The 27064-nt window shown below is 44.6% G+C and overlaps 1 protein-coding gene across 2 annotated transcripts in view; it reads right to left on the bottom strand.

Annotated features, from left to right (window-relative positions):
* Window positions 1-2632: 2632 nt before the first annotated feature.
* The window catches only part of LOC143767458 (uncharacterized), a 158723-nt gene continuing 134291 nt past the window's right edge, over window positions 2633-27064 (bottom strand). Inside the window, exons 1-7 of one of the 2 annotated variants that reach the window (XM_077255809.1) lie at window positions 23897-23925; window positions 8028-8177; window positions 7719-7898; window positions 7511-7634; window positions 7330-7427; window positions 7042-7132; window positions 2633-4548 (exon numbers count right to left, since the gene is read on the bottom strand). In XM_077255809.1, the coding sequence (XP_077111924.1) occupies window positions 2867-4548; window positions 7042-7132; window positions 7330-7427; window positions 7511-7634; window positions 7719-7898; window positions 8028-8177; window positions 23897-23923 (2352 nt within the window). In that variant the 5' untranslated portion in view covers window positions 23924-23925 and the 3' untranslated portion in view covers window positions 2633-2866. Of the gene's footprint in view, window positions 4549-7041; window positions 7133-7329; window positions 7428-7510; window positions 7635-7718; window positions 7899-8027; window positions 8178-23896; window positions 23926-27064 lie in introns of those variants that run through there. The other variant, XM_077255810.1, reaches the window with a different exon arrangement.

The raw sequence follows: 27064 nt of genomic DNA, 5'->3' as shown, positions 1-27064 counted from the left end.
TCTCCTGACCGCCCATTTGCGAAAAATCTGTACGGAGTGGGGCGTGTGCGCTAGGCACACGTCAGTTCACCGGCAGCACAAAAGAGTTGCAGCGCTTTGGGACAGGAGGCTAGGATTAGGGCAAGTGATATCTAAGGGGGGCTTGTGATAGAAATATATATATCATGTAGATCTCACTTGCATGTATACTCCTCTATAATCATATATACTCATATATCCACAGCTAATATATACTCAGCTAGTTTATAATCAATTGCTCTACTTGACCAGATGAGCTAGGCCAGATGGTTCATTGATACTTTCCAGACACCCAAAAAAAAAGCGGAACAGTACCAGATGTATTAAGTGATGATCAGATGTCTCAACTTTGTCCTAGATGCAGAGAGCTACATTTTAGTTGCTTAATCAGCATTCATATGTGCATTAATCACAATATTCCATATATATTTAGATAATAACAGGAGCTAGACAATATGGTAATTAACTAACCAGCCCTTTCTATATGCAATTATAAAACTATGTATGTACAATAAATCATCAGTATTGATGGAATGTTATTGACACAATGGTGTGCAGTCTCATTCCTTGAGCACTCAAAATACTCAGTCTTATTGGGAACGGCCGCAGCACACACAGGGATGGATTTATCCAAACCAAATTTCCATAAAGGGTCATTTTCCTAGTGAAAAATAAATGGTCCAACTAAACGCAAACCAGGTGGAATAGCATGCCGCTGCAAGATGCTGTGGTAGCCATGCTGGTTCAGTATGCCTTCAATTTTGAATAAATACCCAACAGTGTCACCAGCAAAGCATCCCCACACCATCACACCTCCTCCTCCATGCTTCATGGTGGGAAGCAGGCATGTAGAGTCCATCCGTTCACCTTTTCTGCGTTGCACAAAGACACGGTGGTTGGAACCAAAGATCTCAAATTTGGACTCATCAGACCAAAGCACAGATTTCCACTGGTCTTATGTCCATTCCTTGTGTTCTTTAGCCCAAACAAGTCTCTTCTGCTTGTTGCCTGTCCTCAGCAGTGGTTTCCTAGCAGCTATTTTACCATGAAGGCCTGCTGCACAAAGTCTCCTCTTAACAGTTGCTGTAGAGATGTGTATGCTGCTAGAACTCTGGCATTTACCTGGTCTCTAATCTGAGTTGCTGTTAACCTACGATTTCTGAGGCTGGTGACTCGGATAAACATCCTCAGAAGCAGAGGTGACTCTTGGTCTTCCTTTCCTGGGGCGGTCCTCATGTGAGCCAGTTTCTTTGTAGCGATTGATGGTTTTTGCCACTGCACTTGGGGACACTTTCAAAGTTTTCCCAATTTTTCGGTCTAACTGACCTTCATTTCTTAAAGTAATGATGGCCACTCGTTTTTCTTTACTTAGAATTTGTCTTATGGCAGGAAAAAAGCAGCTAACAGTCTATTCAGTAGGACTATAAGCTGTGTATCCACCAGACTTCTGCACAACACAACTGATGGTCCCAACACCATTTATAAGGCAAGAAATCCCACTTATTAAACCTGAAAGGGCACACCTGTAAAGTGAAAACCATTCCCTGTGACTACCTCCTGAAGCTCATCAAGAGAATGCTAAGGGTGTGCAAAGCAATTATCAAAGCAAAAGGTGGCTACTTTGAAGAACCTAGAATATAAGACATAATTTCAGTTGTTTCACACTTTTTTGTTAAGTATATAATTCCACATGTGTTAATTCATAGTTTTGATGCCTTCAGTGTGAATGTACGATTTTTCTAGTTATGAAAATACAGAAAAATCTATAAATGAGAAGGTGTGTCCAAACTTTTGGTCTGTACTGTATGTATATATAAATGTATATATTCTATGTGTCAATGTCTATTCTATTCTAACCTGTCAGTGTGATATTGCTGTATGCAGCACATGAATTGTCGGCTTTTCAAAGGACAACGATGAGTAAAAATAGGACTGCACTTACATGGTCTGAGTGCTGTGCAATTTTTTTCTCACATCCATTGACTTGCATTGGCGAGTCTCGTCCGAGATACGCACTAAATAGCAGAATGCTGCAATTTTTTTCTCAGTCCAATTTCAGCGGAGAAGAAAAAAAAATTGCAGATGAGATGTAACTCATTGAATAACATTGGTCAGAGCGCAATCCAAATGTTTATCGGATTGCACTCATCCGTTTTTCTCGCATATAGGTACGTACCCTTAGACAGATTATTGTAAGAAAATACCCCAAAATAAAAGCAAAAAACCCAAAATTGAGCATATACCCAACAGCAAGCAAATCAGTAAATGGTAATAGTAACTGTAAATAACATGGGGTACTTGGTTAACGTTATTATGATCAAAAAAGCATACAAGCCGTTCCACCACGTCAAGGTGTACCCATCGTGACAGTCCTAATCTGTCTCTACTATTAAAACCTTACCAAGCTTTTATGCTTACCACCATTTACTGATTTACTTGCTGTAGGGTATATGCTATTTTTTTTTGTTCTTGGGTTTTGTCTATGAAATGGTCACAGTGTGAATGTGCTCTTACACTTTGCATGTTTACCAGCTTATAGTCTGGCTCAGTTTTTTGGCTTTGCAAAGGAACGTTGCAATACTTTTCTCCATATAGTGAATATTCAACAAAGTGAAATATACAGTGCATGTGAAATATTGCTTTTTATTTGCATTTCAGGTAATATTTCAGGTATATTTTTTATTTCTAATGCAACTTTTTATTTTTCTCATTTACTTATCTTTACTCTAACTGTTAAATGTTTTCTTGTACCATTTGTCACTAAAATATATGGTTTCTCCCTGCTTGAGATGTTTTGATGGTCAACAATATATGATTTGCAAATAAAGCTTTTCTAACTTTATATGTATTATATTAATTTTTTCTGTGTGTGAATTTTTTTATGCTTAAATAGTTCTGAATAGTGGGTGAAACATTTCCCACATTCTGAACATAAATGTGGCTTCTCCCCTGTGTGAATTCTCTGATGTCCAACAAGATTTATTTTTTGTGCAAAACATTTCCCACATTCTAAACATGAAAATGGCTTCTCCCCTGTGTGAGTTCTCTCATGTACAACTAAAAATGATTTATGAGTAAAACATTTACCACATTCTAAACATGAATATGGCTTACTCCCTGTGTGACCTCTCTGATGTATATCAAGATTTGATTTGTCTGCAAAACATTTCCCACATTCTGAACATGAAAAAGGCTTCTCCCCTGTGTGAATTCTCTGGTGCCTAACAAGATTTGATTTATCATTAAAATATTTCCCACATTCTGAACACGAAAATGGTTTCTTCCCTGTGTGATTTCTCTGATGTTTAATAAAATGTGATATCTCTCGGAAAATTTTTCCACATTCTGAACATGAAAATGGCTTCTCTGCTGTATGAGTTCTCTTATGTGCAACTAAAAATGATTTATGAGTAAAACATTTCCCACATAAGGAACATGAATATGGCTTCTCCCCTGTGTGCATTCTCTGATGTATAATAAGATTTGATTTATCTGCAAAACATTTCCCACATTCTGAACATGAATATGGCTTTACCCCTGTGTGACTTCTCTGATGTTTACCAAGTCGTAATATATCTGGAAAACATTTCCCACATGCTGAACATGAAAAAGGCTTCTCTCCTGTGTGAATTCTCTGGTGCCTAACAAGATTTGATTTCCTGTTAAAACTTTTCCCACATTTTGAACATAAATATGGCTTCTCACCTGTGTGAATTCTTTGGTGTTTCACTAGACTTGATTTAGATGTAAAACATTTCTCACATTCTGAACAATAAAAAGTCTTCTTCCCTGTACAAATTCTCTCATGTTTATCAAGATCCGAATTCTGTTTAAAATATTTCTCACATCCTGAACATGGAAATTGTTTCTCTCCTATGTGAGTTTTCTCATGTTTAACAAGATTTGAGTTGACTGTGAAACATTTCTCACATTGTGGACATGAATATGGCTTCCCCCCTGTGTGAGTTCTTTGATGAATGACTAAATGTGTTTTATCTGCAAAACCTTTCCAACATTCTGAACATGAATATGGCTTCTCCCCTGTGTGAATTTTCTGGTGTTTAATAAGATTTCGTTTATCTGCAAAATATTTTCTACATTCTGAACATGAATATGGCTTCTCTCTTGTGTGCACTCTCTCATGTGTAACAAGCTGTGATTTCTGGTTAAAATATTTCCCACACTCTAAACAAGAAAATCTTTTATCTTTTTTGTGAATTTTTTGAAGTACAACAGAAGACATCTTGAGGGAAACATTATCTCCATACTCACAATGTAAAAATGGCTTATTTGTTGTAAGGGCACTTTGATATTTAATGCCCCTTATGTGTTTATTTTTACTGATAGTCTGTGATGAATCAGAAGGTAGAACTTGTTTAATAGGATCAGATGTTAGATCGGTGCCGTGAAGGGAAAATGGTATATCTGAACTAGTAGCATACACTTCAGTTGAATCTTTTGTGGCCTCAAGGTCATTTGAATTAAAAACTGAAGCGGTCATCTGTCCCTCTGATCTCCTCAAACAGTCATCTGCAAAGAATAAAACCAATTATTAATTTAAAAAAAAATAATTGTAAAATGTATGATTTTACAACATATCTATATAAAATATACATGAAAAATTGCAAATTTATGTAGCAAAATTCAGTAAGACAAAAACAGTTTACAATATAACACTAGACCTCAGCACGAACCACTAGTTCATGATGTTCGGTTCTTTTTGTCCTTTCTGCCTCTTAAATAGATAATAGTGGACTGAAAATCTATCAAAAATAATCCAGCAAAATCCGCACTCTCAAAGCCAAATATCTCTACATCTCTGGGAACTTGGAAGAACTTGGCAATCCAAACTAACCAATATTTTCTGTGAGATTAACTTCTTGAAGAAATATTAGACATTCAGAGAGAACTTTTTAACGCACAACACTAAATCAGAATTACACTAATTTATAATGGACCACTGGAGCCCTGACCAGAAAAATAAAGAAAGTATAATTAGTTTTTCGTATTTAAGGATAGACTGTGCAGTTGAAATCCTTAGGATCTAAAACATCATGGAAATTATGTTTTAGAATCATTACAGCCATCAATCATGCACGGCTTAGAGATATATCACGGCAGACATGTAACTTTTTTGTGCAGCTTATCGTGAACTTCTTCTAAGTTAATCACTCTTCTCACAGAAACTGAAAAGTCAGGATAAAGAAAAACTGTGGTGTTATTGTACAGAAATACACACTTAGTCAAGGTTAAAAATTACACTTAATTTACTATTCTAATAACGAGGATTTTTATTTTGTGGCCTATCAGATTTAACAATGGATGACTCCCAGTACATTTTCTTATATACAGTGAAGGAAATAATCATTTGATCCCTTGCTGATTTTGCAAGTTTGCCCACTGACAAAGACATGAACAGTCTATAATTTTAAGGGTAGGTTAATTTTAACATTGAGAGATAGAATATCAAAAATAAATTCCAGAAAAATCACGTGGTATAAATTATATAAATGTATTTACATTTTGCAGTGAGAAATGAGTATTTGATCCATCTGGCAAACAAGACTTAATATTGGTGGCAAAACCCTTGTTGGAAAGCACAGCAGTCAGACTTTTTTGTAGTTGATGATGAGGTTTGCGCACATGTCAGGAGGAATTTTGGTCCACTCCTCTTTGCAGATCATTTCTAAATCATTAAGATTTTGAGGCTGTCGCTTGGCAACTTGGAGCTTCAACTCCCTCCATAAGTTTTCTATGGGATTAATGTCTGCGGACTGGCTAGGCCACTCCATGACCTTAATGTGCTTCTTTGTGAGCCACTCCTTTGTTGCTTTGACTGCATGATTTGGGTCATTGTCTTGCTGGAAGACCCAGCCATGACCAATTTTTAATGTCCTGGTGGAGGGAAGGAGGTTGTCACTCAGGATTTTACGGTACATGTCTACATCCATTCTCCCACTGATGCGGTGAAGTAGTCCTCTGCCCTTAGCAGAGAAACCCCCTCAAAACATAATGTTTCCACCTCCTTGCTTGACAGTGGGGACGGTGTTCTTTGGGTCATAGGCACCATTTCTCTTCCTCCAAACACGGAGAGTTGAGTTAATGCCAAAGAGCTCAATTTTTGTCTCATCCGACCACAGCACCTTCTCCCAATCACTCCCAGAATCATTGGCAAACTTCAGATGTGCCTGCACATGTGTCTTCTTGAGCAGAGGGACCTTGCGGGCACTGCAGGATTTTCAACCTTTACGATGTAATGTGTTAGCAATGGTTTTCCTGGTGACTGTGGTCCCAGCTGCCTTGAGATCATTAACAAGTTCCCCCTGTGTAGTTTTAGGCTGATCTTCCATCTACCTCATGATCAAGGATACCCAACGAGGAGTGATTTTGCATGGTGCCACAGATTGATGCCGATTGAAAGTCATTTTGTATTTCTTCAATTGTCTTACTATTGCACCAACAGTTGTTTCCTTCTCACCCAGCATCTTACTTATGGTTTTGTAGCCCATTCCAGCTTTGTGCAGGTCTATGATCTTGTCCCAGACATCCTTGGAAAGCTCTTTGGTCTTGCTCATGTTGTAGAGGTTAAGAGTCTGATTAATTGAGTCTGTGGACAAAACTCTTTTATAAAGGTGACTATGTAAAGCACCTGGGTTTTAGGAGCCAGAACTCTTAATGGTTGGTAGGGGATCAAATACTTATTTCTCACTGCAAAAAAATGCAAATAAATTTATATAATTTATACAATGTGATTTTCTGGATTTTATTTTTGATATTCTCTCTCTCAATGTTAACATTAACCTACCCTTAAAATTATAGACTGTTCATGTCTTTGTCAGTGGGCAAACTTACAAAATCAGCAAGGGATCAAATAATTATTTCCTTCACTGTACATGTCTAAACTAGTGACAGAATGGAGACCACATGATTGTGATATGAATGGAGAACACAACCAAAAACGTAGCCACAGCCAGTGAGTGAGGAGAATCTGTGACTTCTTTGCATTTAGTGGTTACTACTCACCTGGGCTGTTAGCTGTAGGAATCTCCTCTTTACACCGATCATCACCCCTCACATATGTCTCTGTAGTATTAATATGGGTCAGATCTTTACCCTGAAACAAATATTGTAAAAGTCACAGAAAGATGGAGAAGTCACATCTATGATCAGCTCTAATCCTGCCATCTCCACCATTCTCAATACACAAGTATAAAACATATAATACTGGTGGATAAAACAAGACTGAACACAAGACCTTCACAACCGTCTACACATCATTGGGAGATCTTGTGACACCTTCTCTCCATCTACCTGATGATCTTGAGGAACATTGGGATTTTCTTGTTTACAGGCCTGTGGAAGAAGAGGATGGGGACATTTCTCTGGTGTTGTCCTCTTACTGGATAGAGCTGGAGGAAACACATACAGGGACTGAATTCATTCTTTACATACAGATAATTATAGGCCGTGTGTATTTAGTCCTGTCTATTACCTGGTGATGTGAGGGGTTGGGGAACCTCCATCTTGATGTCCTTGTACATATCTTTGTGTACTTCTAAGTACTCCCACTCCTCCATGGAGAAATAGATGGTGACATCCTCACACCTTATAGGAACCTGACACATACAATGATACCGTCATCTCCCCGGATCCCTTCATAGCGTTACGGTATAATGTCCCAGGATTCCCAGCAGTGTTACCTCTCCAGTCAGCAGCTCAATCATCTTGTAGGTGAGTTTTAGGATCTTCTGGTTATTGATGTCCTCATGTACCAAGGGGTGAGGTGGAAGCCCCGTGATTGGGCTCAGGGGTCTTCCCCATCCCTCAGACACAGGGGCCTGACAGCGCTCACTAGAGGTCTTCTTCACTACTGTGTATTCCTGGTTATGGAGAGGCACATTAGTAAATCTCACTACAGACATTTTCAGAGTCCTTACTTCTCCAGTTCTGTCCATCTGTTATTCCCATAGATGACAATGATGTAATGTGACGTGATCAGAATCTCTCACCTCTCCAGTAAGCCGAAAGAGGATCTCTAGGATGAGGTGTAATATCTTCTCTGGCCTCCTATCTCTGTCCCTATCCATCCTTGATGGGTCAATCAGGAAAATTGTTTTATGTAGAAGATCTCCACTGAGAGGATCCGATATTGTAGGGCCCTGAATGGGGAGAAGATGAAGCCAATGTAACATTATAAAGGATTACAGGAGAAGTGATGTATGGATTTTGTGTTTTTCATTTTTCGATTGTTGGAAAATCCCTTTCATCTCTTCCTGATATATGCCGTTATTTTACATCACAATGCAGAGGCAGTTTTCTTACTGTCACATATTATTACATGACGCAAATTGTAAGGGTTGAATAACTACTTAGATGCTGTATTCAATAGCGGCCGTCTCATCCAAGTGGTGAAATGTTACATCAGCATCTCGCTATGTGATCGCAGGGTGTTGAATGTTTAAATGGCAGCCTGAAAAAAAACATGTTCTTGTACTTGGAGATTGATGACATAAAAGCGAAATTTATTTCCAAGTAAAGAGATATTATTGTGGAAACGTCATACAACAAATATTCCCCATATGTAATTGTACATTTAATACTCAGAATAGATAGAGGAGCGGCCGCCTGTCTTTTGTTAACCAAAAATGATACTAACCTCTTCCCCCAAGCCTATTTTCACCTTCATGACCTGGCCAAATATTACAATTTTGACCAGTGTTACTTTATGTGGCAATAACTCTGGAATGCTTTAACGTATCCCAGTGAATCTGAAATTGCCTTTTCAGGACACATTGCACTTTATGATAGTGGTAAATTTGGGTCAATATGTTTTACATTTATTTGTGAAAATATCAGAATTTTGGCTATCATTTTGAAAATTTCTCAATTTTCAATCTTTTAATTTTTATGCCCTTGCTATGTCACATACAATAGTTAATAAAAAACATTTCCCACAGGTCTACTTTACATCAGCACAATTTTGGAAACATATTTTTTTTTGTTAGGAAGTTATAAGGCTTAAAAGTTGACCAGCGATTTCTCATTTTTACAACACCATTTTTTAGGGATCACCTCACATTTGAAGTGACTTTGAAGGGCATATATGACAAAAAATACCCAATAGTGACACCATTTTAAAAATTGCACCCCTCAGAGTGCTTAAAACTACATTCAACAAGTTTATTAACCCTTAAGATGCTGATTCTTCACTGGAATTAAAGTAAAAAATTAATTAAAATGTAACTTTTTCCCACAAAAATGTTGCTTTAGCCATATATTTTGCATTTTGAGAATGGTAACAGGAGAAAATGCCCCATACAATTTCTTATGCAATTTCTAATGAGTACACTGGTACCTCATATGTGGGGGAAAACTACTGTTTGGGTGCACAACAGGGCTCTGAAGGGAAGGAGCTCCCAATTGATTTTTGGAATGTAAACTGACTGGAATAGATAGTGTACGCCATGTTACGTTTGTAGAGCCCCTGATGTGCCTAAACAATTGAAACCCCACAATTGACCCTATTTTGGAAGCTACTCCCCTCAAGCATCTTATCTAGATACGTGGAGAGCACCTTGAAAACACAAGGGCTTCACTAAATTTTATAACGATGATGAGCCTTAAAAATTAAAAAAATACATATTTCCCGCAAAAATGTTGCTTCAGCCCCAAATTATTCATTTTCACAGGGGTAACAGTATAAAATGCACCATACAATTTGTTGTACAATTTCTACTGCGTACACAGGTACCCCATATGTGGGGGAAAACTACTGTTTGGATGCACGGTAGGCAGGGGCTGGCTGGCAAATTTTGGCCTAGGGTGCAAGTACATAGCAGTGGCCCATTAGCAGCAGCCCATCCATATTGTGTTTACCTCTGACTGATTTTAAAAGGGAGTAGAGGTTACAAGAGTTTAAAAAGATAAAGTGGGAGTAATTCATGGATAGTTGTGGTCAAATGCTGACTAGATTCTCGTCCACTTCTCTCAGTGAGCTACTCAGAGAGTTGTCTCAGACTCTAGCCAGCTCCTGAGCACTATGCTGGCAATTCCAGGGAATCATGACCGTGTGCGCAGTGCTCTATCATGATTCAGTAACATGCCATCACATGGAGTCATTGCAGAAAATCATCTAGAGCCCAGAAAACAGTGTTGGGAAAAATAAGTGTGTGGCTTGGAAATTGTATTTTGTCCTCATAGAATTGATTCATACAGTATATACTCACCTCCATTGTAAAACAAACAAAACAGTCCACCTTAAGAAGCAGTCATTAACTTTGTTTGCGTTTTTTGTGTTTTTCATGCGGATTTGTGTGTTTTTGTAAGCTCAATAAAGATATACAAAAATAATGGTGATTTAATTTCTTGTCCAACCTCTTTATTTACATACTCCATTGAAGAATAATGTTTACACACAGACAGATGATAGATAACAGATAGATGATAGATAGATGATAGGTAGATAATAGATAGATCTATCGTATCTATCTATAAATATATCTATAGATACTGTATATCTATAGATAGATATATCGATAGATAGATAATAGATACAATAGATAAATAGATAGATGATAGATAATAGATAGATAATACCAAGCCCGATGTTTAGTATATCTATTTATCTATAGATATATCTATCTATAAATATATCTATAGATAGATGATTATATATACAGTGGCGTAACTACAAAGTTATGGGCCCCGGTGTGAACTTCCAAATGGCCCCCCCCCCCCCCCGGGTCCCCCCGCCTCAACCCGCCCCACCTTCCCCTAGATACGCCTTGGACTGTCACAGGAATCTCCTGCACTGCAACATGGTGTTGGGTGCCAGCACAGTGGTATATCCAGCACAGTGGTATATACAGCACAGCCCGCACAGTGGTATATCCAGCACAGCCCGCACAGTGGTATATCCAGCACAGCCCGCACAGTGGTATATCCAGCAGAGCCCGCACAGTGGTATATCCAGCACAGCCCGCACAGTGGTATATCCAGCACAGCCCGCACAGTGGTATATCCAGCACAGCCCGCACAGTGGTATATCCAGCACAGCCCGCACTGTGGTATATCCAGCACAGCCCGCACAGTGGTATATCCAGCAGAGCCCGCACAGTGGTATATCAAGCACAGCGGTATATCCAGCACAGCCCGCACAGGGGTATATAGAGCATAGCCCGCACAGTGGTATATCCAGCACAGCCCGCACAGTGGTATATCCAGCACAGCCCGCACAGTGGTATATCCAGCACAGGGATATATACAGCACAGCCCGCACAGGGATATATACAGCAGAGCCCGCACAGGGATATATACAGCAGAGCCCGCACAGGGATATATACAGCAGAGCCCGCACAGGGGTATATAGAGCACAGCCCGCACAGGGGTATATAGAGCACAGCCCGCACAGGGATATATACAGCAGAGCCCGCACAGGGATATATACAGCAGAGCCCGCACAGGGATATATACAGCAGAGCCCGCACAGGGGTATATAGAGCACAGCCCGCACAGGGGTATATACAGCAGAGCCCGCACCTGGGTATATAGAGCACAGCCCGCACAGGGATATATACAGCACAGCCCGCACAGGGATATATACAGCACAGCCCGCACAGGGGTATATACAGCACAGCCCGCACAGGGGTATATACAGCACAGCCCGCACAGGGGTATATAGAGCACAGCCTGCACAGGGGTATATAGAGCACAGCCCGCACAGGGATATATAGAGCACAGCCCGCACAGGGGTATATAGAGCACAGCCCGCACAGGGGTATATACAGCACAGCCCGCACAGGGGTATATAGAGCACAGCCCGCACAGGGGTATATACAGCAGAGCCCGCACAGGGGTATATAGAGCACAGCCCGCACAGGGATATATACAGCAGAGCCCGCACAGGGGTATATAGAGCACAGCCCGCACAGGGGTATATACAGCACAGCCCGCACAGGGGTATATAGAGCACAGCCCGCACAGGGATATATACAGCAGAGCCCGCACAGTGATATATAGAGCACAGCCCGCACAGGGGTATATACAGCACAGCCCGCACAGGGGTATATAGAGCACAGCCCGCACAGGGGTATATAGAGCACAGCCCGCACAGGGGTATATACAGCAGAGCCCGCACAGGGGTATATAGAGCACAGCCCGCACAGGGGTATATACAGCAGAGCCCGCACAGGGGTATATACAGCAGAGCCCGCACAGGGGTATATAGAGCACAGCCCGCACAGGGGTATATAGAGCACAGCCCGCACAGGGGTATATACAGCACAGCCCGCACAGGGGTATATACAGCACAGCCCGCACAGGGATATATACAGCAGAGCCCGCACAGGGATATATACAGCAGAGCCCGCACATCTCATCTCCCCCCCCCCCCCCCCCCGATAATGGCCCCACAGTCCAGTTAAAAAGGAAAAAAAAAAAAAAAACTCTCCTCACCTTTCCTTTTGCCCGCGCTGCTCCCGGCGGCTGCAGTCTGCCCAGGACACTGCAGGTGCGCGATGATATGACGTCATCGCGCACCCGCAGTGTACTGTCAGAGGCAGAGCGGGGAATGATGGGAGAGGGGGCGTCAGCAGACGCTCTCTCCTCCATCATTGCATTGAACTATACCGGTGTCATAGACGCCGGTATAGTTAAATGCGGCGGCGGCACTGGCGGGGGGGAACAGTGCAGCGGCCCACTATTGGCACCGGCTCTTCTGGCATTTGCCAGAAGTGCCCGATGGCCAGTCCGGCCCTGCACTGACCTGCCAACCCGGGGCCCCTGACCTGCGGGGCCCGGTCGCAATGGCGACCGCTGTGACCGCGGTAGTTACGCCCCTGTATATATATATAATCTAAGGGTCTGTTTGTCTGTAACGGAAATCCCGCGTCGCTGATTGGTCGTGCCAGCCTGCCGCGACCAATCAGCGACAGGTGCAGTCCGGCCGCGAATTGGAGCGGCATTTAAATCATGCTTCGTAAATAAACTACATACATATTCTAGAACACCTGATGCGTTAGAATCGGGCCACCATCTAGTAGATATGTAATAGCAAGGCCGATGTTTATTAATGAACGTTTAATAAAAAAAAAAAAAAAAAAAAAAAAAAAAACGGGAAAAACTGGCGTAGCCTTTACTGGCTATTAAATTAGGGAGACCCCGCCAAAAAAATGACGTGGGGTCCCCCTATGTTTTATAGCCAGAAAGGCTACGTAGACAGCTGCTGGATGATATTCATAGCCCAGAGAGGGGCCATGGTTATTTCCCCTGCCGGCTACAAATACCAGCCCCCAGCCGCCCCAGAAATGGCGCATCTGATAGATGCGCCAATTCCAGCACTTACCCCCTCTCTTCCCACTCCCCTGTAGCGGTGGGATATGGGGTAATAAGGGGTTAATGTCACCTTGCTATTGTTAGGTGACATTAAGCCCGGTTAATAATGGAGAGGCGTCAATAAGACGCCTATCCATTACTAATCCTATAGTAGTAAAAGGGTTAAAAATAAAAAGACACAGCCAGAAAAAAGTATTTTAATATTCTTAATTTCACCATACTCGATCACCTGCAAAAAATTAAAAATAATAAACCAATCATATACTCCCTGTCCGGCGCAGTCCAATTAAGAACGAGTGTCCTACGACGATCTCCCCTATAGAACAGTGACCTCGGGTGATGTCACTGCTCTATAGGCCCTCCAGTGACACACTGACAGGAGACAATGGCACCTGCAGTGCATCACTGAAGAGGTGACCTGAGTTCAGGGTCTCACTTTATGGCAAAGCTGCGTGGGAATTTTCCCACACAGCAGTGCCACAAGTGAGAGTAGGGACTATTTCTCACAGAGGCAGAGGAAGACATTGCTGAAGGATACCTTCCATCATTGTATTAGCTGATGTGGCTGCTCTCCACAGGAGATCGTCATGGGACACTCGTTTTAATTTAATTTCTACGGATCAGGGAGTATACTGTTTGTTTATTATTTTAAAAATGTTTACAGGTGACACTGGCTTCGGGGATCAAGGTGACAAGGTGATGGTGAGTATGTACTCTATGTTATATGTACTGTATGTTTATATGTATGTCGTATGTCGCATGCTGCATGTCGTATGTCGCATGCTGCATGTCGTATGTCGCATGCTGCATGTCGTATGTCGCATGCTGCATGTCGTATGTCGCATGCTGCATGTCGTATGTCGCATGCTGCATGTCGTATGTCGCATGCTGCATGTCGTATGTCGCATGCTGCATGTCGTATGTCGCATGCTGCATGTCGTATGTCGCATGCTGCATGTCGTATGTCGCATGCTGCATGTCGTATGTCGCATGCTGCATGTCGTATGTCGCATGCTGCATGTCGTATGTCGCATGCTGCATGTCGCATGCTGCATGTCGTATGTCGCATGCTGCATGTCGTATGTCGCATGCTGCATGTCGTATGTCGCATGCTGCATGTCGTATGTCGCATGCTGCATGTCGTATGTCGCATGCTGCATGTCGTATGTCGCATGCTGCATGTCGTATGTCGCATGCTGCATGTCGTATGTCGTATGTCGCATGCTGCATGTCGTATGCTGCATGTCGTATGTCGCATGCTGCATGTCGTATGTCGCATGCTGCATGTCGTATGTCGCATGCTGCATGTCGTATGTCGCATGCTGCATGTCGTATGCTGCATGTCGTATGTCGCATGCTGCATGTCGTATGTCGCATGCTGCATGTCGTATGTCGCATGCTGCATGTCGTATGTCGCATGCTGCATGTCGTATGTCACATGCTGCATGTCGTATGCCGCATGCTGCATGTCGCATGCTGCATGTCGTATGTCGCATGCTGCATGTCGCATGGTGCACGTCGCCTGGTGTATGTTGTGTGTTGTATGTGCACACAGTCTAAACGAGTCCAGCTCTGACATCCAGATGTAGCAGAGCCTGTAGATGATCACCGGAGATAACTCTCCAGCGATCACCTACACTGCAGTGTTCTCATAACCAGCTGATCAGCTGACCGTGAGAACCAGCCTAGTGACCGGAGATAACCTCGTCACGTGCACAGCAGTTCTCACGATAAGATAAGTTATCGCGAGAACTGCAGTGGACTAGGGACTTCCGGCGGTGGGACAGGTGAGCTGGCATGGACATGCGTAGTAAGCTGCGTTTACGCAGTTACTACGCATGTGAATAATCATTAGATGCAGTTTTAATCTAATGATTATCTGTGGTAAATTTACGGCTCGGCAACGGAGCATCGCCACATTGTAAACAGACATGCTGCGTTCTGAAAAGACACGCCGCATATCCGTTTACGCGGGTCTGCCGCCTGCATGTTTTACCACATAGTTGAGACAGGATTTCATGAAATCCCCTCCACTATGCTGTAACATCTGGACGCTGCGTGTTTGACGCTGGGGCTCTACGCAGCGTCAAACACGCAGCGTTTTCTGAATGTGGAAACATACCCTAAATGTTAATTTAGTGCAGTGTCAGTGTGTTAAGATACTCACTGATTGCAGCATGTCAGTGTGTTAATGTACTGACAGATCGCAGTCTTCTGCAGTATCCAGTGCCGTTCCTCTTCTAAGTCACCTAACGGCTATTCAAACTCTATGGGTCACACTGTGCTCTGTGACCCGTAAGTTGCTTTTACAATATAAGTCTATGGAGCATGAGAACAAGGCTCAAAATGAGGATCTATAGACTTACATTGTAAAGAAACTTACAGGTCACATACAGGTGCTTCTCACAAAATTAGAATATCATCAAAAAGTGAATTTATTTCAGTTCTTCAATACAAAAAGTGAAACTCATTAATATATAGAGTCATTACAAACAGAGTGATCTATATCATGTGTTTATTTCTGTTAATGTTGATGATTATGGCTTAGTGCGAATCTGAAGAGTGAAGACGTCACTCAGAGGAGAAGCAGAGCGGTGCTGGATAATGGAGAAGATGCCGCTCAGTGATTATATTAACACACTGACACTACTCTAACCTCTACACAGAATTAGGCGGGAAAAAATTAATAGGAGGATTCTTTAAAGCAGAATATAATTGACATACAGTGTAACCTTTCTGTGTAGTAGACCTGGTTACATTTAGAAATATGGATCCAACATAATATGAGACTGGTATATGATATATCAGTGACATATCTGTATATACATCAGATGTGCACACAGTATACCGCATCCAGTGTACAGGAGAATATATGACGGTATATGATATACTGTGACTGCAGGCATCAGATGGTATGTACTGGAAAATATGTGCCTGTTGTATATTGTACTATGAGTACAGTCACCAGACGTTACAGCAGTCACATATTATCCTGTATATAACATCTGATGTCTGTACACATAGTATGGGCGCCACGTGACAGACCATGACTGTCGTGGAGGCCAAAGCAATAGGTTGAAATTAATTCTGCTCAATGTTATTATTATTATTATTATTATTATTATTAACATATTAATTACAATTCATATTAAAATAAAATAACAATATCATATCATATATAATATTAACCTGGCAGAACCCCCGCTTTGAGGTGGGCTCCGGCGGTGAGCCCACCTCAAAGCCGCGACATGTCAGCTGTTTTGTACAGCTGACATGTGCGCGCAATGAGCGAGAGCAGAATCGCGATCCGCCCGTGCCCATTAATTAGTTAAATGCCGCTGTCAAACGCTGACAGCGGCATTTAACTAGAGCTCTCGACCGCGTGGCCGGAAGTGCTCGCACCGCTGACCCTCGTCACATGATCGGGGGTCATCGGTGCATTGCCAAAACAACCAGAGGTCTCCTTGAGACCTCTATGGTTGTTGATGGCCGATTGCTTTGAGCGCCACCCTGTGGTCGGTGTTCAAAGCAACCCTGCATATCTGCTACATAGTGGTGATCTGTGCTTCAACTCTATGTAGCAGAGGCAATCGAGATGTGCATGCTTCTAGCCTCCTATGGAGGATATTGAAGCATGCCAAAATTAAAAAAAAAAAAGTGTTTAAAAATATAAAAAAAAATAAAAAAATATATGAAAGTTCAAATCACCCCCCTTTCGCCCCAATCAAAATAAAACAATAAAAAAAAAAAATCAAACCTACACATATTTGGTATCACCGCGTTCAGAAATGCCCAATCTATCAATAAAAACAAAGGATTAACCTGATCGCTAAATGGCGTAGCGAGAAAAAAAATCAAAACGCCAACATTTTTTTGGTGCTGCAACATTGCATTAAAATGCAATAACGGGCGATCAAAAGAACGTATCTGCACCAAAATGGTATACTGTATTTTTCGGACTACAAGACGCACTTTTTCCCCCCAAAAAAAGGGGGGAAAATGGGGGGTGCGTCTAATAGTCGCAATGCAGGCTTACCGTGGCGGCAGAGGTGCGGTGGCAGAGGTGCGGCGGCAGAGGTGTGGCAGCAGAGGTACGGAGATGAGGAGGCGCAGTGAGCGGGGTCCCTTTTCCCGGTGAGATGATGCAGCAGCCCGGTAACGCAGCAGAGCCGGGTGAATCCTGATGTTATCGGTGGGCGCGGCCATCTTCCTGAGGCCGCGCGTTCGCAGATGGAGCTCTGCTGCCCGGGGCTTCAGGAAAATGGCCGCGGGATGCCGCGCGTGCGCAGATGGGGATCGCGGCGGCCATTTTCCTGAAGCCCCGGGCAGCAGAGCTCCATCTGCGAACGCGCGGCCTCAGGAAGATGGCCGTGCCCACCGATATCAACAGGATTCACCCGGCTCTGCTGCATTACCGGGCTGCTGCAGCTGCATCACCTCACCGGGACTTTGGACTCTGTATACTCCATCCTTTTGCTTCCCAGGATGGGTGCAGCAAGGTTCAGGAAGGATCTCGTGGGCACATGGACTGGAGATGATGGAGGTAGTGGTGTACATTGTGAAGCGAGTATTCCACAGGCGCTCAGATGTCTGAGTCCTTGCCGCTTCCCGGCGCTCCTCAGCACCGCATGGCACGGCCGGCTCTCCGCCTCCAGCAGGGCTCGCAGCAGTATAGAGGCGCTTTTCCCGCAGTGTCCGGTCATGGTGGTTGTGTCTCGATAGCGGAGCTCCTCACTTATTACCGGCTTCTGAAATAATTATTGCGCTGAGGAGCGCCGGGAAGCGGCAAGGACTCAGACATATGAGCTCCTGTGGAATACTCGCTTCACAATGTACACCACTACCTCCATCATCTCCAGTCCATGTGCCCACGAGATCCTTCCATCACCTCACCGGGGAAAGGGACCCTGCCCACGCCATACCTCTCACTGTGCCTCCTCATCCCAGCTCCTGTCGGTAACCACTGCTGCCACCCTCCCATGGACACCAGGCCGTGGCGTCACCCACCTAAGCAGGAAGGGACCCTGCTCAGGTGCACGCCGTACCGCATCACCCCACCTCTGCCGCCACCATGCCTCCTGTGACCCTGCTCTGCCACCACCAGCCCTCAGGTAAGATACTGTAAATTCGGACAATAAGACGGACCCCCATCTTATAAAAAATCTTTTTTTCTGCAATTTTCACCCCAAATTTGGGGTGCGCCTTATGGTCCGGTGCGTCTTATAGTCCGCGAAATACGGTAATTAAAAACGTCAGCCTGGCACGCAAAAAAATAAGCCCTCACCCGACCCCAGATCATGAATGTAGACGCTACCGTTAACGGAAAATTGCGCAATTTTGTTTGTTTTTTTTGTAGCAAACTTTGGAATTTTTTTTTACCACTTAGATAAAAGAGAACCTAGACATGTTTGGTGTCTATGAACTCGTAATGCATGTAGAAAAGCCGAGGAGACACCATCACGTGTTTCTCAACGCAAGCAATGAATAGCCAGGTCTTTCACCGGGAAGGAACAACCACGGGAAGGGCAGCATCCAATAAAGGAAAACCACCTATGCCAAAACATGGTATCCATCCACAGACAGCTGTTTCGGGGTATTTGCCCCTCATCAGTGTGGAGTAGGAAACTGGCTATTAGGAGCAGTGCCTAGTGAAAAGACTATAAACATGAGGATGAATGACCTCGGGGAAATCAAAACATCCAACACCGCGGAGACACCATCACTTGTTTCTCAATGCAGTGATCCAGAACACTGCCCCCATCCCTTATGGGAAATATGCAAATGCATGTAGAAAAGCCGCGGAGACAAGCCAGTTTCCTACTCCACACTGATGAGGGGCAAATACCCCGAAACAGCTGTCTGTGGATGGATACCATGTTTTGGCATAGGTGGTTTTCCTTTATTGGATGCTGCCCTTCCCGTGGTTGTTCCTTCCCGGTGAAAGACCTGGCTATTCATTGCTTGCGTTGAGAAACACGTGATGGTGTCTCCTCGGCTTTTCTACATGCATTTCCATATTTCCCATAAGGGATGGGGGCAGTGTTCTGGATCACTGAGTTGAGAAACACGTGATGGTGTCTCCACGGTGTTGGATGTTTTGATCTCCCCGAGGTCATTCATCCTCATGTTTATGAACTCGTAATGACCTGGAGAATCATAATGGCAGGTCAGTTTCAGCATTTAGTGAACCTAGCAACAAAGCCAAACAAAAAACAAGTGTGAGATTGCACTTTTCTTGCAATTTCATCACACTTGGAATTTTTTTCCCGTTTTCTGTTACATGACATGGTAAAACCAATGGTATCGTTCAAAAGTACAACTCGTCTCGCAAAAAATAAGCCCTCACATGGCCATATTGACGGAAAAATGAAAAAGTAATGGCTCTAGAAATAAGGGGAGCGAAAAACGAAACAACGAAAAAAGCTCTGGGGGTGAAGGGGTTAAAGGTCATGTGGGGGCGGCTCTGCTTCGTGTGGATGACACGTCCTATATCATCCACACAGTGCTCCCCATCGCGCTCCTGTGAAGGCACACTTCTATCTGGCCTGCTAAGGGAAAAGCAAAGTGCTACACATGTGCAGGGAAAGGCCAAAGAGCGCAGACACATGCGTATTATAGTACTGTGCTCTGCCCCCAGCAGGGCAGACAGAAGCACACCTGCACAAGAGCACGATGGGGAACACTGTGTGGATGACATAGGATGCGTCATCCAAACGAAGCAGAACGTCATCGCAAGAAGAGAGGAGGCACTGGAACAAGACCAGCGGCACTCATCGGACCGGACTGCCCAGTACGTGAGTATAATAAAATCTATTTTTTTACGTCACAGGGTGTCATATACACAGCATTCCAGAACACTGTCACATGGTGCTGAAAGGTGGAGGTCATATGGTAATAACCATCAGGCTGCGGCGCAGGCATACTTTGTCTGCCCTGTTGAGGGCAGAGCAAAGTACTGCAGTACGTAGGCGCTGGGCCTCTCTGACCTTTCCTGGCACCTGCGCACAGCAGTACTTTGCTCTGCCCGCAACAGGGCAGACAAAGTACGCCTGCGCCGGAGAATGAAGACAAGAAGAGGACGTCATCGTAAGAACATGGGAGACCCCGGACCGGACCGTGACGCCCATCGGACCAGAACAGAACCAGGACCGCCCCTGGGTAAGTATAATCTAACCTCTTTTTCTCATCTTTCAGGATACATCGGGGGCTACACAACATTACAGAATGATGTAGATAAGCCCCTGATGCTGGTGGGCTTAGCTCACCTTCAATTTTGTGGGTGACAGGTTCCCTTTAGGTATACTGATATTTTCCCTATATGCAGTATAAGTCCACACACAGGCCCCATTATAAGGTATGAGCCTCCACATAACTTCTTTATCATCAGTATGAGCTGTCACATAGCCCCTTATATACAGTGTGAGCTCAACATGTCCCCCTATGTACAGTATGAGCCCTCACATTGATCCTTATATTCAGTGTGAGTCCTCACATAGCCAACAATATACAGTATGAGTCCACACATAGCCCCCTAGACACAGTATGAGCCTCCACATAACCTCTCTATGTACACTACGAGCCGCCTCATAGACACTTAAAAAAATGTGAGCCCCTACATGTCCCTCTATATTCCGTATGAACCCTCACATGGCCTATCTATATACAGTATGAGCCCCACATAGTCCCCTATATACAGTATGAGCCTCTATATACAGTATGAGCCCTCACAGTCTCCTACAATCAGTATGAGTCCTTACATAGCCTCCTCTATACAGTATGAGCCCTCACATAGCCCCCTATATATAGGCACACATCCTACATATTAATGTATTTTAGCCAAGGTTTTGGGCAATAGAGACTATATTATACTCTTGCTGCTATTATATCTATGCTGCTAAAACTCTAAATGATATGAGTTAATTTGCCTTAGTTTTCTTTCCGTAACTTTTCCTGTTTTATATCATGTTAATATTTAAATAAAAATTAATATTTTTAATACAAGTTTGTCACTCCTATTTTATACCAGCAACCAATTGGTGCTAAAGGTATAAAGGTTGTATAGACATGAGATGATGTTTGGATGTCTGTAACATAGTATATTACAGTGATGGCGAATCTTTTAGAGACAGAGTGCCCAAACTGCAATCTAAAGCCAACTTATTTATCGCAAAGTGCCAACACTGCAATTTAACCAGAATAATGAGGTTTTAGATTAGAAAAGCAACTCCTACATTAGCGCCCTATAGTGTCTATACTATAGAATAACAAAGAGTGATGACCCCATCACAGTGTGATTTGCCAAAGGTAAACCCCACCTCTCCATACAGTATAATGTGCACAAAATGTCCTCCATATAGTACAATGGTTCCATATAGTCCTCCATACAGTGTAATGGGCCTCACATAGTTCTCCATAAAGTGTAATGGGCTCCACACAGTGCTCTATACAGTATAACAGGCCCCTGCACTGCCTTTCATATAGAATTAAGGCCCCACATAGTGCTTGATACAGTAATATGGCCCCACATGATGCTCCATTCTGTATAATGCCCCCACATAGTGCTCCACACTGTATAATGGCACCACATGTTGCTCCATACTGTATAATGGAACCAGATGATGATCCATACTGTATAATGACCACACATAGTGCTCCATACTGTATAATGGACCCACATGATGCTGTATATTGTTTAATGGCCCCACAGTGCTCCATACTGTATAATGGCCCCAAATGATGCTCCATACTGTATAATGGCCCCACATGATACTGCATACAGTATTATGGCCACACATGATTATGCCTACAGTATAATGGCAGCACTTGATGCTGCATAAAGTATAATGGCCCCACGTAATGCTGCATATTGTATAATGGCCCCACGTAATGCTGCATACTGTATAATGGCCCCACATGATGATGCATACAGTTTAATGGCCCCACATGATGTTGCATACACTATAATGGACCCACGTGATGCTGCATACAGTATAATGGCCCCACACGACGCTGCATACAGTATAATGACCCCACATGATGATGCATACAGTATAATGGTCCAACGTGACTCTGCATACAGTATAACGGCCACACATGATGCTGCATACAGTATAATGGCCTCACATTAAAAAAAATACTTAGTTCTGCCCGTTCCAATGCTGATCTGGTCTCTTCATATATCAGTCCTACCTGTGGGCACGTGCGCCATCTCGGCAATAGTGCCGCCGCCACAGCCTGCGCAAGATCTCCATCTTCAGCATATGTGCAGCCTGATATAACGGTGCACGGCCTGATGGGAGAGTTAGGAGCAGAGGAGAGTGGTCGCGGCGCCGGCACTAGTGATGAGGGAGATTATGAGCGGGCTGAGGAGACTGGTGGCAGCGATAGTGCTGAGGAGATAGCACGCGTGCCCACCGGGAGGGCTCTGCGTGCACCCTCTGACATAAGTGCCATAGGTTCACCAGTCGCCACCACTGGTATATTACATATCAGTCATACACTAATCTGTGTACTAATGTCCTATACTATGAGCACATGCCTGCAGTGTTATATGCACTGGACTGATCACACCTGAACCTGGCTGCAGACCTCACATTATAACGTATGGAATTCTATGAGATATATAATGTCCTGAAGCCAGGCTCAGGAGCAGTCAGTGCAGGATGACTCTGTATACTGGGGTCTGACCCTGACTGGGAGTTATTGCTGCAGCTTGAACTTTCCTGCAGATCAGGTGACGCTGGAGCCTATGACTCCCACTGACAGCGCGATCTGAGCTGCATAAAAGTTCACACTGGTGCAATAAATCCTCAGACCGTGCCTCAGAGCCTCCGAGATGGAGGCTGCTTCTGGGGGGGACCAGCCTAGGGGGCACTTTTCCCTCTGCCACCAGGCCCAGCCCACCCCTGACAGTAGGGATTGGAAGAGACGGAGCGCCAACTGAATTCTGGAGATCAGCTTTGGCTGGAATAGATTGCGGACGCCATGTCACATTTGAAGAACCACTGACATGTCCAAACAGCAGAAACCCCTACAAGTGACCCCATTTTGGAAAATACACTTCCTCAGGATCTCACTTATGGATGTTGTGAGCATTTTAAACCTTTGATTCACAGAATTGTGTAACATTAGGCTGAGTAAATAAAAAAATACAATTTTTTCAGCTAATATGTTGCTATGGGCACAAGTTTTTAATTTTTAAAAGGGATAATAGGAGAAAATTAACTGTACAATTTGTTACACGATGTCTCCAGAGTACACCCCATATGTGGGGGAATACTACTTTTGAGGCACAGTTCAAAGATTAGAAGGAGACTGGTTTGAGGACGCCATGTCACACTGGCAAAGCTCCTGAAGTGTCAGAACAACAGAATCCCCCATAACAGATCCCATTTTACAAACTACACTACATTCATGTACAGGTGTACTGATCATATGCAGCTGACGCAGAAGTAATTTAAATGTCGTGAAGGGTTAAGAGTTATCAGTGCATTATATAATATTAATGTCCCCCTGCGCCCAGTAATGGGGAATCTCCAGCACCTACCTCCACCTGCAGAGCCGCACACCACATATATGGCTGTTCTGTGCACACAGGACCTGTGATGAGGTCATAGGAGGGGAGGAGTCAGGGTCACATGATCAGGGGCCTCAGTGTATGCAGGACTCTGCTGTGCTGGTTGTCATGGTGCTGGATGAGGGGAAGTTTAGGTGTGGGGTCAGGAGGGGTTTACAGTGTGGATGTAGCAGAGCCGTGTGTGTACGAGGTGTACGGAGTGGAGCCGTGTGTGTACGAGGTGTGCGGAGCGGAGCCGTGTGTGTATGAGGTGTACGGAGCGGAGCCGTGTGTGTACGAGGTGTACGGAGCGGAGCCGTGTGTGTATACGAGGTGTACGGAGCAGAGCCGTGTGTGTACGAGGTGTACGGAGCGGAGCCGTGTGTGTACGAGGTGTACGGAGCGGAGCCGTGTGTGTACGAGGTGTACGGAGCGGAGCCGTGTGTGTACGAGGTGTACGGAGCAGAGCCGTGTGTGTATGAGGTGTACGGAGCGGAGCTGTGTGTACGAGGTGTACGGAGCGGAGCCGTGTGTGTACGAGGTGTACGGAGAGGAGCCGTGTGTGTACGAGGTGTACGGAGCGGAGCTGTGTGTACGAGGTGTACGGAGCAGAGCCGTGTGTGTATGAGGTGTACGGAGCGAAGATGTGTGTACGAGGTGTACGGAGAGGAGCCGTGTGTGTACGAGGTGTACGGAGCGGAGCTGCGTGTGTACGAGGTGTACGGAGCAGAGCCGTGTGTGTACGAGGTGTACGGAGCAGAGCCGTGTGTGTACGAGGTGTACGGAGCAGAGCCGTGTGTGTACGAGGTGTACGGAGCAGAGCCGTGTGTGTATGACGTGTACGGAGCAGAGCCGTGTGTGTATGAGGTGTACGGAGCGAAGATGTGTGTACGAGGTGTACGGAGAGGAGCCGTGTGTGTACGAGGTGTACGGAGCGGAGCTGCGTGTGTACGAGGTGTACGGAGCAGAGCCGTGTGTGTACGAGGTGTACGGAGCAGAGCCGTGTGTGTATGACGTGTATGGAGCGGAGCCGTGTGTGTACGGAGCAGAGCCGTGTGTGTATGAGGTGTACGGAGCGGAGCCGTGTGTACGAGGTGTACGGAGCGGAGCTGGGTGTGTATGAGGTGTACGGAGCGGAGCCGTGTATGGAGCGGAGCCATGTGTATATTATTGTGTCCCCCCTTGGCACACCCAGTTTCCCTCTTACAGCCCCATGTTTCTGCCCTGAGCTCAGTCCCGGGGTCCGGCGCTCTCTCTCTTACAGACTTGGGCCACCTTGGCAGAAGTCTCTCCCGGTCTCTTACACGGACTCTCAGTCCCGGGGATGCCGCTCTGGCTGCAGAGCTGAGCTGTTCCTATAATGTCACCTGCACGATCGGTCAGTATCCTGCACACGCCATATACTAATGTACAAGAGATGGTGACTACACCTCCTGATGCTGCACAGCCTCGTCAGGTATCATGCAACTTGTCATTTTCTCACGTAAAAGAGACGGTGACGACACCTCCTGTTTGTGCACAGCCTCGGCCGGTATCATGCACACGTCATATTCTAATGTCAGATAGATGGAGACAACACCTCCTGATGGTGCACAGCCTCGGCCGGTATCATGCACCTGTCATATTCTAATGTGTGAGAGATGATGACGACACTTCCTGATAGTGCACATCCTCAGCCGGTATCATGCACACGTCATATTCTAATGTAGGAGAGATCGTGATGACACCTCTTGATGGTGCACAGCCTTGGCCGGTGGGTACAGGCGTTACTCCAATTGTCATTCCTCTCCTGATGTGACAGAATACTCCTTTTACTCGTTAGATCTTCATTGGAGTGGAGATTTGTTTGTAGCTGAAATTTTCAAGATAACCACCTGATATGTTGGTTTCCACTGAGAGGATGTCAGTAGTACTCAGCAGATTCTGCTCAGCTGTTAGGCTACGTTCACATTAGCGTTGTGCGACGCAGCGTCGGGCGCCGCTGCGTCGCCGCATGCATCATGCACCCCTATATTTAACATGGGGGCGCATGGACATGCGTTGCATTTGCGTTTTGTGACGCATGCGGCGCACGCGTCAGAGCGCACAGGACGCAGCAAGTTGCATTTTTTGTGTGTCCAAAATCAAGCAAAAAAAGGACGCATGCGTCACAAAACGCTGCGTTGTGCATGCGTTCACATTTGTGTTGTGTGTTGCGTCGCCGACGCTGCGGCGCCCAACGCAAATGTGACCGTAGCCTTATGTGTTCACCTTGCCTCTGCCATGTTCTATCTGGCTCTCCGTGTTGCTTGACCACAGCAGCTGTTCTAGTCAAGTTTACCACTACCTCTGTTCTGTGCTTTGTGGTTGAATTGCTTCTTACATACCAGTTATGCCACTGAGGATTGATATTTAACCTCTTAATTGTCCATGACATAATATTATGTGATGTAGCATGTCAGGGTATTTGAATCGGGCGTAGGAGCAGAGGAAGTGAGAATGAAGCTGCCGTTGATTGGCTGCAGGGCTTTTGAACAATGTCCGCTGGCATCTTTGGAAAGGCGCCTGCAGCAGAAATGAGTACAGGCTACAGTTTTCTTCAGACTATAAGATGCACTTTTTTTCCCAAAATTTTTTGTGTGCATCTTATAGTCGGAATATACTTACAAATACTGTGGTGGCGGCAGCAGGAGTCAGGCGATTCTGCGGTGGTCCCGGTCCGGCGCTGCAGGGCGATGATCACACTTCCTTCCCAGGCTGGTGCAGCAGATTTGGCAGTGGTGCTCTGTGGTGCCGGGGGCACCGCTGGCCTTTTGTGAAAGCCCGGAGGGCCCTGCACATCCACTTCTGCGATGTGGTGGCCTCCGGGAAAATGGCCGCCGGGGGCAGCGCATGTTAAGATTGAGATCTCGGCAAAAAGATCTTGTCCCGAGATCTCTTCTCTTGAGCTCTCGGGACGAGATCTCGTTGCCGAGATCTCAATCTGTGGCAATGCGGTAGCCTCTGGGAGAATGGCCGCAGTTCAGTTTTTCTTTATTATTAAATTTGCAAAAGTTACTACATTTGTTTGTTTTTTTTCATTCACGATAGATTGCAGAGTGTACATTAATGTGAAAAAAATGAACTTTTTTGAATTTACCAAATGGCTGCAATGAAACAAAGAGTGAAAACTTTAAAGGG

This window comes from Ranitomeya variabilis, chromosome 4, assembly GCF_051348905.1.
Source record: "Ranitomeya variabilis isolate aRanVar5 chromosome 4, aRanVar5.hap1, whole genome shotgun sequence".
Classification (NCBI taxonomy): Eukaryota; Metazoa; Chordata; class Amphibia; order Anura; family Dendrobatidae; genus Ranitomeya; species Ranitomeya variabilis.
This window is presented reverse-complemented; position numbering and strand designations above follow the sequence as displayed.